The sequence below is a fragment of the Coregonus clupeaformis genome, chromosome 24 (assembly GCF_020615455.1).
Source record: "Coregonus clupeaformis isolate EN_2021a chromosome 24, ASM2061545v1, whole genome shotgun sequence".
NCBI classification, from domain to species: Eukaryota; Metazoa; Chordata; class Actinopteri; order Salmoniformes; family Salmonidae; genus Coregonus; species Coregonus clupeaformis.
Window position 1 is genome coordinate 8,485,114 of NC_059215.1, and position 14,303 is coordinate 8,499,416.

At 42.8% G+C, this 14,303-nt stretch overlaps 1 protein-coding gene across 5 annotated transcripts in view; it reads left to right on the forward strand.

Annotated features, from left to right (window-relative positions):
- Nucleotides 1–14,303, forward strand: part of LOC121538471 (protein kinase C and casein kinase substrate in neurons protein 1-like) — a 75,714-nt gene that overhangs the window by 56,861 nt on the left and 4,550 nt on the right. For all 5 annotated transcript variants that reach the window (XM_041846507.2, XM_041846511.1, XM_041846512.2 and 2 more), the window contains 6 exons: nt 5,256–5,385; nt 7,248–7,404; nt 7,863–8,098; nt 10,370–10,525; nt 11,338–11,513; nt 13,108–13,228. In XM_041846507.2, coding sequence (XP_041702441.1) covers nt 5,323–5,385; nt 7,248–7,404; nt 7,863–8,098; nt 10,370–10,525; nt 11,338–11,513; nt 13,108–13,228 — 909 coding nt within the window. In that variant the 5' untranslated portion in view covers nt 5,256–5,322. The remainder of the gene's footprint in view (nt 1–5,255; nt 5,386–7,247; nt 7,405–7,862; nt 8,099–10,369; nt 10,526–11,337; nt 11,514–13,107; nt 13,229–14,303) is intronic.

Genomic DNA, 14,303 nt, shown 5'->3' on the forward strand with positions numbered 1-14,303 from the left:
TGGCAGTTGAATCACATCGTTAGAGGGCACCTACAGTTGTATAAACTTACACAAGATGTTAATGTGAATTATATACAATGGGGAGAACAAGTATTTGATACACTGCCGATTTTGCAGGTTTTCCTACTTACAAAGCATGTAGAGGTCTGTAATTTTTATCATAGGTACACTTCAACTGTGAGAGACGGAATCTAAAACAAAAATCCAGAAAATCACATTGTATGATTTTTAAGTAATTAATTTGCATTTTATTGCATGACATAAGTATTTGATACATCAGAAAAGCAGAACTTAATATTTGGTACAGAAACCTTTGTTTGCAATTACAGAGATCATACGTTTCCTGTAGGTCTTGACCAGGTTTGCACACACTGCAGCAGGGATTTTGGCCCACTCCTCCATACAGACCTTCTCCAGATCCTTCAGGTTTCAGGGCTGTCGCTGGGCAATACGGACTTTCAGCTCCCAGATGGTCATTGGCAAACTTCAGACGGGACATGCGCTGGCTTGAGCAGGGGGACCTTGCATGCGCTGCAGGATTTTAATCCATGAAGGCGTAGTGTGTTACTAATGGTTTTCTTTGAGACTGTGGTCCCAGCTCTCTTCAGGTCATTGACCAGGTCCTGCCGTGTAGTTCTGGGATGATCCCTCACCTTCCTCATGATCATTGATGCCCCACGAGGTGAGATCTTGCATAGAGCCCCAGACCGAGGGTGATTGACCGTCATCTTGAACTTCTTCCATTTTCTAATAATTGCGCCAACAGTTGTTGCCTTCTCACCAAGCTGCTTGCCAATTGTCCTGTAGCCCACCCAGCCTTGTGCAGGTCTACAATTTTATCCCTGATGTCCTTACACAGCTCTCTGGTCTTGGCCATTGTGGAGAGGTTGGAGTCTGTTTGATTGAGTGTGTGGACAGGTGTCTTTTATACAGGTAACGAGTTCAAACAGGTGCAGTTAATACAGGTAATGAGTGGAGAACAGGAGGGCTTCTTAAAGAAAAACTAACAGGTCTGTGAGAGCCGGAATTCTTACTGGTTGGTAGGTGATCAAATACTTATGTCATGCAATAAAATGCAAATTAATTACTTAAAAATCATACAATGTGATTTTCTGGATTTTTGTTTTAGATTCCGTCTCTCACAGTTGAAGTGTACCTATGATAAAAATTACAGACCTCTACATGCTTTGTAAGTAGGAAAACCTGCAAAATCGGCAGTGTATCAAATACTTGTTCTCCCCACTGTATATTTTTTGAAAAGGCGGTAAGTAACACTGTTGCTGGCCAGAATGACAGAAAGAAAAAAAAGATAAATAATGCTTTTTATTCATTGATGGAAATACCAGTCGATGGAAATACATTTGGCCGTCATGCTTATCGGTCTACAGGTTAATTTGCATAATTTGTTGGAATTAAATTGGCCTGTGTGTATTTTTGCTAGTCATCATGTATCTTATTTATCCAACATAACTATCTGCTCCTCAGCTGCTCCTCTGCTCCTCCATAACTATCAGCTGCTCCTCAGCTGGTTGCTGCTGGAGTAAAACCTGTGATTTTATAAACCCATTCATTGCGCCACAATTCTAAATGCAATCCAGTGTTAAAAACTGTTTTGGTGCACAATTAAAAAGAGCTACTATTTTTATTTCTCAACTGGTAATTGAAGCATGCCTTCCATTCATTGTTCAAGTGCAGGCAACAGGTTAAATGAATGCTCTCACTATTGTAAGTCACTCTGGATAAGAGTGTCTGCTAAATTACAAATGTAAAATGTGGTTAATCATACAAATCTGAATTAAAATGATAAAAATCTAAAGTTAAAATTCAACTAATGCGAGATCACTAGCCTTTGCCATATGGACACATTGATACACCGTGATCCATTGGCGGCTAAAGAAATGAGCCCATGGAACTCATAGCCTATAGGCAAATGCGGCAGTAGGCCTATAACTTCCATTGCTCTATCACACCGAGGATTGGTGATTATTGAGGGGGAGATTTTCAAATAGCTTACTGTAAGGAACTATGGTTTTAATATGTTATCATTTGCAATTGAGGTTAAAAAACTAAAAATTTCCTACATTTCCACACAGCAGGCCAGGTCCTCCAATGCGTGCTCAGGTGGGTGCACTCCCTCAAAATTATCAGGAAAAAGAAGCCAGACACATGCTCATTGCTCACATGGAGCACTCCAAACAAAAAACAATGAAAAAAGGACTAATCTCGTAAATGATGGTTATGAAATAAACCAAAACTTGTTTCTCACAAGTGTAGCAGGTTGCGAGCTCTGCAAACTACGTTTCCACTCCGAGAATGATAACGGTAAATGAATGTAATTAATACATGCATTAACATAAATGTATGAAACCAAATGACGGGGATTAACGGTACATTTACTACTGGTGACATATGTAATGGGGAATTTATATATTTTTTTATCAAACGGCAAACAATTCACAATTCACAATGAATGAGCAAGAATTGGCGAGAGACAGCTGAGCCATTCTGGAGAGAGACTCGCCTGTATCTTTGCCACACACACCTCCCCTTCTTGTCTCAACATTTTAAGTTATACTCAAGACACATTATCTTCACACATATTTTAAATGCTTTTCACTGACAGCCGCAACTAAATAATCAGCTAGGCCTATTGCCACGCGCGCTGCCCAAATTGCGGGTTTCCAAATAGGCATAGGCCTACGAGTGATTTGAAACAATCCACAGCTATTATTTTTTTTTAAATAAGCTAATGATCGTAGATTCCTCCGTGGCTAAGTCTTGCTTTCTGGTGAAGTATTTTGAATGATTTTATTTCTTTCTGTATAGACAGGAGTAATTATATAATTTTGGCAAATCTTTTTTTTCTCCATTTACTTCCCTATTGGACCCACCACTATGCCATTGATCTTCTGTTCTATTGGTTTTAATATCATCTTTCTTTCGTTGTCCAGAAGCCAAAGGCACAATCCTAGTTATATTAGCAACCCATCCTAGTTGTTGCATCTTTATATTCCCCCTCTTTCTACGTTTCTAACAGAGATGAATGTCAAATATGGAACCGCTATCATGTGCGCTGTTTAGAATGGTGTTTTCCAGCGAATTGCATTTTGGCGGATATTTGAAAATGACGTTTTATTGGCTGCTTCATTACATGAGTTGCATGTTCTGTTAAGAAGTATTACCATAAACTAAATGTGATTTCTGTCATTCTGAGCACTGTGGGTGGACGAACTAATGGGTTATGCGTCCAATGCATATGGGTCCGGTAAATTTCTCAAATGGCAGGTAAATTAATCTTCCCGGTCACGTTGTCACATTTTCCAAACGGAAACCCAGGTGTGCGTGTGTGTGTGTGTGTATGTCAGGGGAGAGGGACACTTTATGCTGAGCTACTATACAGTACAATGCAGGGTCATAACGCCATGATGACAGTGATGCTGTGTGCCCTGTGGTGTCTGTGCTCTGGTTTCTGGGACAGGCATGTGGAAGATGGCCTTTCTGTTCCCTGGGGCCAGGGAGCAGTATGCATGGGGACAGAATACTATTTTTACCTCGTTATTAGAGCTGTCTCAGAGCCTCCAAAGGAAGCCTTCCATCAGTGCTGCGCATTGAGTTCTATGGAAAACATATGGTTTCTGAATACCATAGAGAGCCCAAGTATTGTATATCATATCACATCATGTCGTAAATTATGAATGTTGTACACTCTTAGAAAAAGGGTTCCAAAAGGGTTATTCGGCTGTCCCCATAGGAGAACCCTTTTTGGTTACAGGTATAACTATTTTGGGTTCCATGTAGAACCCTCTGTGGAAAGGGTTTTACATGGAACCAAAAAGGGTTCTACCTGGAACCAAAAAGGGTTCTTCAAATGGTTCTCCTAGGAGGACAGCCGAAGAACAGTTTTAGGTTCTAGATAGCACCTTTTTTTTCTAAGAGTGTAGGATGTTCTACTGTATTGTATTTTCTACATTTCTATATATTTACAATACCAGTCAAAAGTTTGGACACACCTACTCATTCCAGGGTTTTTCTTTATTTTTACTATTTTCTACATTGTAGAATAATAGTGAAGATATTAAAAACTATGAAATGACACATATGGAAAAGTGTTAAACAAATCAAAATATATTTTATATTTGAGATTCTTCAAAGTAGCCACCCTTTGCTTTGATGACAGCTTTGCACACTCTTGACATTCTCTCAACCAGATTCATGAGGTAATCACCTGGAATGCATTTCAATTAACAGGTGTGCCTTGTTAAAAGTTAATTTGTGGAATTTCTTTCCTTCTTAATGCGTTTGAGCCAATCAGTTGTGTTGTGACAAGGTAGGGGTGGTATACAGAAGATAGCCCTATTTGGTAAAATACCATATTATGGCAAGAACAGCTCAAATAAGCAAAGAGAAATGACAGTCCATCAATACTTTAAGACATGAAGGTCAGTCAATCCGGAAAATGTCAAGAACTTTGAACGTTTCTTCAAGTGCAGTCGCAAAAACCATCAAGCGCTATGATGACACTGGCTCTCATGAGGACCGCCACAGGAAAGGAAGACCCAGACTTACCTCTGCTGCAGAGGATAAGTTCATTAGAGTTACCAGCCTAAGAAGTTGCAGCCCAAATAAATGCTTCACAGAGTTCAAGTAGCAGACACATCTCAACATCACCTGTTCAGAGGAGACTGTGTGAATCAGGCCTTCATGGTCGAATTGCTGCAAAGAAACCACTACTAAAGGACACCAATAAGAAGAAGAGACTTGCTTGGGCCAAGAAACACGAGCAATGGACACACAGAGTAGGTGAACGGATGATCTCCGCATGTGTGGTTCCCACCGTGAAGCATGGAGGAGGAGGTGTGATGGTGTGAGGGTGCTTTGCTGGTGACACTGTCAGTGATTTATTTAGAAATTCAAGGCACACTTAACCAGCATGGCTACCACAGCATTCTGCAGTGATACGCCATCCCATCTGGTTTGCGCTAAGTGGAACTATCATTTGTTTTTCAACAGGATAATGACCCAACACACCTCCAGGATGTGTAAGGGCTATTTGACCAAGAAGGAGAGTGGTGGAGTGCTGCATCAGATGACCTGGCATAGTTTTGATGTCTTCACTATTATTCTACAATGCAGAAAATAGTAAAAAAAATAAAAAATGAATGAGTAGGTGTGTCCAACCTTTTGACTGGTACTGTGTATCTATGCAATCTCACTCTTTCCTCTGTTTTTCCTCTTTCTCTTTCTTTCTCTTCCAGTGCATGAGGAAGCCAGCTCTGCTGCTGACACATTTAGAGTTTAGCCTGCTTTGCCACAACCAGGAAAATGTCGGGGTCCTACGATGAATCTGCTGCTGCTGCTGACGACGCTATGGACAGCTTTTGGGAGGTACTTCAGAAACACCATCCAGACTGTTCTTCTGGGCTATGAAGGAGAACCTATAGGCCTTTATCAGCCAAGTCACACACAACAATCCCTCTTTAGGAGACATTAAACATAGGCATGACTGGCCACCATCTTCCTCTCTCTGTTTGAAAAGGTTCTTGACAACAGAAAACAAACATGAAACAATAGGTAATTTAATTTCTGCAAAGATCCATAGGAATATGGTTGGTTATTCCAATGCGTTGATGTTGTTGTTGCACAGAAAATATCCAATTAGTGCTAATTAATTCACTGTACACAGAGACCCTTTTGTGTCATCGTAGGAGGAGGATCACTGAGACACAGACAGACAGAGCCTCTCAGTTAGAAGCAGCACTGAGGGATCCATTCAGCCCACATGCACCTGCCCTGTATAGATCTCTATACGGCCAAGAAAGCCCTGGCCACAGCATAGTGAATAGCATAATGACTCTCACAGGGCTAGATGTTTTGTTTTAATATGAAAAGCACATATCTGACAGAAAACACACAAAATACAAATCTGTATATCATCTATATACTGTCAACTCTGCTCAAAAGAGAATTTGTTTTTAATCTTACTTAGAGGATGTATTTGCTACAGACACTGTTGATAACCTGAAGTGGAGAACTCAGGTGTGTGTGTGTCAGGTTGTTGTTGTGGCAATCAGATGCAAAGCCTGTACCCTGTACCCCACACCTGTCCCACCCAGCCCAGGGCCCATCCTGTCTGAGTGGACAGAGTAGTCTGTGACTGTGGGCTGCATTCCTGTCTGCATTCCTGTCCTGTCAGTGTCCTATCCCTGATAATCTGTCTGCCTGCATTAGAGCAGAGTACAGGATTATAGCAGTCACAGTGCACGAGCACACACACAGACATGCGCACGCACACACAGGGACAAACACACATACATGCACACACACACACACAGAGCACACACACGCTCACACAAAGCCGCTGCCATTGCATAACTACACATGCACAGGCACGAGCCAACCCCCCGTCCCCCCGTCCCCCCGTCCCCGTCCCCCGTCCAGTCCAGTCCCGTCCCCGGCCCCCCCCGTCATGCACCATGAGCTCACGCCACCTGCAGGCACTGGGGGGGAGGGGACTCAGATCTCTGTACTGCCTATAATAAAGTCCTACTCCAGTCTCCCTTTCACCTCATTTAAGACCTGATTTACTTAACAAAAGGCACATCTCAAAAGGTGGTCCAGGTATCCTCATAACATGACACAAGTAGGGGGGTGGGCCTTTCCTCTTTTGATCTCTATTGCTTCTCTATTGTTCCTCAAGCAAAGGGGGAGGCCGATGATGTCATAAAGTCACCATCAGACCAACTCCTAGAATGGCCTACTCCTTGAAGTTTGCAGGTGTCTAAAAAACACTATTTTGTTCAAAACACATTTTTTACCCTTTAGTGTGTGTACTTTACTGTAAGTATTCTTGGGATATCACATTTCAGCAGGAATAGTTCCAAAATCACTGGATGACGTCTTTAAGGTGGCATCTCTTAAGGTGGCATCTCTTAAGGTAGTATGAGAATGATGAATGTTACTCAAAGGTATTAGTAGATAATATATCATTTTCATCACTAAGTCAGAGTTGTAGTATTTTACTCCATTTTACTCCTTTTCTAATTTGACTCGCTCAAGAGAGATTAGTTATTTCCATTAAAAAATATCTTAGTGGTCTTAGAGATTTGGCATATTGCTCTGCACATTTTATTTTTTTTTTTTGTGCAAATGAATGCATCCTCATCCGCAATCATTGATACCAGTATGTAAATTGTGTTTTCCTATTTTATGTGACTTGGACCTTTAGTCAAACCTCTCACTATTCTCAGGTGGGGAACTACAAGCGTGCCGTCAAGAGGATTGACGACGGCCACCGGCTCTGCAATGACCTCATGGGCTGCCTTCAGGAACGTGCCAAGATTGAGAAGGCCTATGGTGACCAGCTGACCGCCTGGTCCAAGAGATGGAGACAGCTGGTCGAGAAAGGTCAGTATCGGGATTGGAGGGGTTCAATCAATGAACCAAACCTTACTGTTTGGTTGTGAGTGTTTTCTGTAAAATGACACCAATCATATTTTCTGACACCTATATGTTTTGATTGAATGTAAGTAGCCTTGCACAAGCCGGAACAGCTCATTGGAGCAGAAGCCTATTTCCTGTTTCTGTAGCATGAGGCAGCTTGATGTACAAGTACACCCCCTGGAGAGGATGTTAGTCTATTGCAGGGCCTTACCCCTAATCTATCTCCTTAATGCTGAGTGCCAAGCAGAGGCGCATTGAGTCTAATTTTTACAGTCTTTGGTATGACTTGGTCAGGGATCAAACTCCCAACCTTCCAATCTCAGGGCGGACACTCAGTTGGTCACATTCATATTTTCCATCATATTTTTCTGCCACCTATGTGGTTTGATTGAATGTTCCCATGTGATATTCTCTAACCCCAGGACCCCAGTATGGCACTGTGGAGAGGGCGTGGCTGGGTGTGATGACCGAGGCTGAGAAGGTGAGTGAGCTGCACCAGGAGGTGAAGAACGGCCTGCTCAACGAAGACCTGGAGAAGGTGAAGAACTGGCAGAAGGAGGCCTACCACAAGCAGATGATCGGAGGCTTCAAGGAGGCCAAAGAGGCCGACGAGGGCTTCAAGAAGGCCCAGAAACCATGGGCCAAGAAGCTCAAAGAGGTAAGTTGACTGGAAGGGTTAGGGAAGGGGATCTGTTGTATCCTCCATGTGTACTTGCATTGGTAACAGGAAAACCACTTTATTCTTAAATCCAATACAGGGCACAATGTGTACAATAGAGTGACTATATTTGATATGTGGGTAGGCATTTGATGCACTTGACTGTCTTCATGACTGACCTCTGAGACCACAACTGGTTGATATGTTGATTAGTTCATTTGGCTGTGCATCAGTCTGCACTCTTAGAAAAAGGGTTCCAGAAGGGTTCTTCGGCTGTCCCCATAGGAGCCAGGTAGAACCCTTTTGGGTTCCATGTAGAACCCTCTGTAGAAAGGGTTCTACATGGAACCCAAAAGGGTTCTACCTTAAAGGGTTCTTCAAATGGTTCTTCTATGGGGACAGCCGAAGAACCCTTTAAGGTTCTAGATAGCTCCTTTTTTTCTAAGAGTGTGTCTGGCTACAAAGGTACTGCATGGGTGTAGGATAGGTGACGCACACTACACAGTGGTCCTTGGACTGGGACCCACTGGAATCCGACCTAATAGGGTTTACAGAGGCCATCTTCAAGACAATGGCCATTTGACCTACATCTGAGTCAACATACAAGTTGCTCTGCCAAACAGCTAGGTACTATAGCTATTGGCATACAGTGAGGGAAAAAAGTATTTGATCCCCTGCTGATTTTGTACGTTTGCCCACTGACAAAGAAATGATCAGTCTATAATTTTAATGGTAGGTTTATTTGAACAGTGAGAGACAGAATAACAACAAAAAAATCCAGAAAAACGCATGTCAAAAATTTTATAAATTGATTTGCATTTTAATGAGGGAAATAAGTATTTGACCCCCTCTCAATCAGAAAGATTTCTGGCTCCCAGGTGTCTTTTATACAGGTAAGGAGCTGAGATTAGGAGCACACTCTTAAAGGGAGTGCTCCTAATCTCAGTTTGTTACCTGTATAAAAGACACCTGTCCACAGAAGCAATCAATAAATCAGATTCCAAACTCTCCACTATGGCCAAGACCACAGAGCTTTCCAAGGATGTCAGGGACAAGATTGTAGACCTACACAAGGCTGGAATGGGCTACAAGACCATCGCGAAGCAGCTTGGTAAGAAGGTGACAACAGTTGGTGCGATTATTCGCAAATGGAAGAAACACAACATAACTGTCAGTCTCCCTCGGCCTGGGGCTCCATGCAAGATCTCACCTCGTGGAGTTGCAATGATCATGAGAATGGTGAGGAATCAGCCCAATGAACATCTGAATGATTCAGAGGAGAACTGGGTGAAAGTGTTGTGGTCAGATGAGACCAAAATCGAGCTCTTTGGCATCAACTCAACTCGCCGTGTTTGGAGGAGGAGGAATGCTGCTTATGACCCCAAGAACACCATCCCCACCGTCAAACATGGAGGTGGAATCATTATGCTTTGGGGGTATTTTTCTGCTAAGGGGACAGGACAACTTCACCGCATCAAAGGGACGATGGACGGGGCCATGTATCATCAAATCTTGGGTGAGAACCTCCTTCCCTCAGCCAGGGCATTGAAAATGGGTCGTGGATGGGTATTCCAGCATGACAATGACCCAAAACACACGGCCAAGGCAACAAAGGAGTGGCTCAAGAAGAAGCACATTAATGTCCTGAAGTGGCCTAGCCAGTCTCCAGACCTTAATCCTATAGAATATCTGTGGAGGGAGCTGAAGGTTCGAGTTGCCAAACGTCAGCCTCGAAACCTTAATGACTTGGAGAAGATCTGCAAAGAGGAGTGGAACAAAATCCCTCCTGAGATGTGTGCAAACCTGGTGGCCAACTACAAGAAACGTCTGACCTCTGTGATTGCCAACAAGGGTTTTGCCACCAAGTACTAAGTCATGTTTTGCAGAGGGGTCAAATACTTATTTCCCTCATTAAAATACAAATAAATTTATAAAATTTTTAACATGCGTTTTTCTGGATTTTTTTGTTGTTATTCTGTCTCTCACTGTTCAAATAAACCTACCATTATAATTATAGACTGATCATGTCTTTGTCAGTGGGCAAACGTACAAAATCAGCAGGGGATCAAATACTTTTTTCCCTCACTGTATGTGTTAGTTCTGTTTTGTGAACCATAATGACTCTTGCTGCATCACTCATCCAAGCTTAGCATCAGAGAACAATATTGCCTTTGCGAAAGTAACTCAATTAAGTCATCGTCATGCTTAGATTTATTTGTATTTAGACCGTTTATCTATAGGGATACTAAGATTCTGTACGTGCTTCCACAGATGGAGACTGCAAAGAAAACATACCACATGGCGTGTAAGGAGGAGAAACTGGCCGCCACCCGAGAGGCAGATGGGAAGACACAAGCCTCCGTCACAACAGACCAGCAGAAGAAACTCCACGAGAAAACAGACAAGTGCAAACACGACGTGCAGAAGGTGAGACAGAGAGGCTCAGGGTCTGACAAATGGAAGATAGAGCAACAAAATGACATGACAACCTTTTCTGTACAAATGTATGAAAAGGTAAGATTTCGAGCAGAATTTACAACATGCCATTTGACATTCTCCATATCAAACAGGAGAAAATTCCATGTTATCTAGTGTCATTCCCACTGTTTTAAAATATATATAGTGCTAGTAACACCATGGTGAGTGTGTGTGTTATTGCAGTATACTAAGTACATTAGTCTGTTAGTGGCTCAAGTGAAATAAAGCTGTGAAAAATAGAATGAATGCAGGACTATTTAAGACAACTCAGTGTGGCAGATTACCGTGGTGATCAGACAGGACATAATCCATAAAGGTGGATCTCCCACTCTATTCACGGAGCCCTGGTAACGAGAACAGCACATTACTCTGGGCCAGGGAGAGTAAGGTGCTTACAGTATACACACACGGTGTACGGATGCAGGTTGTTTTCTATTCAACCTAGTGTGCAAAATGTCTAGTTGTAATGATGTCATAATGACATCATTGCAGCAAGATATGCCTGCTGGCAAGCCCTAAACTCACTTGTGTGCACTCGTCATAATGGGAATGCAAAAGTGACAAAACAGAAATGTTTGCACTGCCTATCATTGATTATAATCATACATTACACCTATCTGCAGTAGCATAGCTCTTCTTACAAGACCTCTTGTGGATGAAATACACTGTGTCCAACTCCTCATGTTGTCCTTATCATCCCCCAGGCTGAGGAGAAGTATGAGAAGTCTGTCAGAGCTGATGTTGTCCTTATCATCCCCCAGGCTAAGGAGAAGTATGAGAAGTCTCTGTCTGAGCTGAGTGCTGTCACGCCCCCATACCAGGAGAGCATGGAGCAGGTGTTTGACCAGTGCCAGCAGCACGAGGTCAAAAGGCTCACCTTCCTCAAGGAGATCCTGCTGGACATCAAACGTCACCTCAATCTCACTGAGAACCAAAGGTCAATGACAGGTGTTATCCTCTGTCGTCCCATACATACTGTAGTCCATCCTGCTGTATTAAATCACCTCCATCAACCTTTCCTCCCACATGGCTTTTGAATGAAACGGTTATAGAGGGAAAACATGTCTGTGTTCAATTTCAGTTGGTACAGTACGTATACATATTTAATTATTATCGACTTGGAGTCATCTACACAACAGCAAATCTGCCTTGAAAAGATTTTCTACATTAGTGTATCTAATACAGTCAAAATACCTTCATTACAGTATTGATCTCTTCTGTAAGCGCTCGTCTACATTCCTTCTTGTTATTAGTCGAGTCTATGGATTAGTTGAAATATTACATTCAGAGGGAATTTACTCCCAATGTGCTTATGATGTTGCTTTCATTACAGTTCCTTTCAAATAGATTAATTTCAACACATTTCAGTCTTTCAGAGTCACAACACCAATTATGCCAATGATGCAGTTAATGACATTTCAGCCATATTGTATCATGTCAAAGTGAACGCTTGTCATATTCTTGACTGTGGATCAAATTGCATGTGATACAAAGCCAGGTTCCATGGTGATTGGAATAAGGAGTTAATTCAAGCTGTTTCCTGGACGCATGGTCTTGGTTTATGATCAAAATGGAGGATGAGTGTAGGCTTTTAAAGTGTGGTGTGGAGTACTAACACAGGCCTTTCGGACCACAGTATTGGTGATACATAAATCAACCATAGACAGGGTTATGGTAAGCTAATAACTAGAAACCCAGGCCTCAGCTCCCTCTAATACAGTCATGCAAATGCAGAAAGTGTCCCAGTGACAGCAGTGAAAGGAGGAAAATCACTTGTAACTTTTATGTGCTGTGGTGCATCGTGCATTATAGCATCTTACTCCTCAATTCTTGGCATTATCACCATGAAATGTCTTAATTTGTAGGCTTGACTGTCAGGTATTCTGTTGCGACTCCATCTCATAACTCACTACGCCAATTTGAATGCAAATGTATGTCTGTGTTCTGTGTAGCTTCACCTCATGCTATGAATTGACCGAATGGCCTTGTCTTTCAACCATTCCACCCTGTTGTTCTGAGTACTGGAGCTTCATAAACAACTAGAAACCCTCCAGGAAAACAGCACCATCAGCGCTGGACAGTTGGCACTGGCAGCCCTACTGTGTTACTTAAGCAATAAGGCCCGTGGAGGTGTGGTATATAGCAAATATACCATGGCTAAGAGCTGTTCTTAGGCACTGGTTACCAACGTAATTAGAGTAGTAAAAAGAAATGTTTTGGCATACCCATGGTATACGGTCTGATATACCACGGCTGTCAGCCAATCAGCATTCAGGGCTCGAACCACCCAGTTTATAATGTCTCTTATAAACTGGGTGGTTCAATCCCTCTAATTACGTTGGTAACCAGTTTATATAGCAATAAGGCACCTCGGGGGTTTGTGGTATATGACCAATATACCACGGCTAAGGGCTGTATCCAGGCACTCCACGTTGTGTCGTGCACCCCGTCCGTCTGGCCTTATTGCTTAATTAAACAGGCTCCCTCTCTCTCTGCGTGTCACAATGTGCTCTCTGTCCTCCTCTCCCCAGCTATGGCACGGTATACAGAGAACTGGAGCGCACCATCCTGGGTGCCAACACACAGGAGGACCTGCAGTGGTTCAGCAACCACCATGGCCCAGGCATGCATATGAACTGGCCAATGTTTGAGGTACTGCGGCCTATATACTCTGCATTTCATCCATATACAGTGAGGGAAAAAAGTATTTGATCCCCTGCTGATTTTGTACGTTTGCCCACTGACAAAGACATGATCAGTCTATAATTTTAATGGTAGGTTTATTTGAATAGTGAGAGACAGAAAAACGCATGTCAAAAATGTTCTAAATTGATTTGCATTTTAATGAGGGAAATAAGTATTTGACCCCCTCTCAATCAGAAAGATTTCTGGCTCCCAGGTGTCTTTTATACAGGTAACAAACTGAGATTAGGAGCACACTCTTAAAGGGAGTGCTCCTAATCTCAGCTTGTTACCTGTATAAAAGACACCTGTCCACAGAAGCAATCAATCAATCAGATTCCAAACTCTCCACCATGGCCAAGACCAAAGAGCTCTCCAAGGATTGTAGACCTACACAAGGCTGGAATGGGCTACAAGACCATCGCCAAGCAGCTTGGTGAGAAGGTGACAACAGTTGGTGCGATTATTCGCAAATGGAAGAAACACAAAATAACTGTCAATCTCCCTCGGCCTGGGGCTCCATGCAAGATCTCACCTCGTGGAGTTGCAATGATCATGAGAACGGTGAGGAATCAGCCCAGAACTACACGGGAGGATCTTGTCAATGATCTCAAGGCAGCTGGGACCATAGTCAACAAGAAAACAATTGGTAACACACTACGCCGTGAAGGACTGAAATCCTGCAGCGCCTGCAAGGTCCCCTTGCTCAAGAAAGCACATATACATGGCCGTCTGAAGTTTGCCAATGAACATCTGAATGATTCAGAGGAGAACTGGGTGAAAGTGTTGTGGTCAGATGAGACCAAAATCGAGCTCTTTGGCATCAACTCAACTCGCTGTGTTTGGAGGAGGAGGAATGCTGCCTATGAACCCCAAGAACACCATCCCCACCGTCAAACATGGAGGTGGAAACATTATGTTTTGGGGGTGTTTTTCTGCTAAGGGGACAGGACAACTTCACCGCATCAAAGGGACGATGGACGGGGCCATGTACCGTCAAATCTTGGGTGAGAATCTCCTTCCCTCAGCCAGGGCATTGAAAATG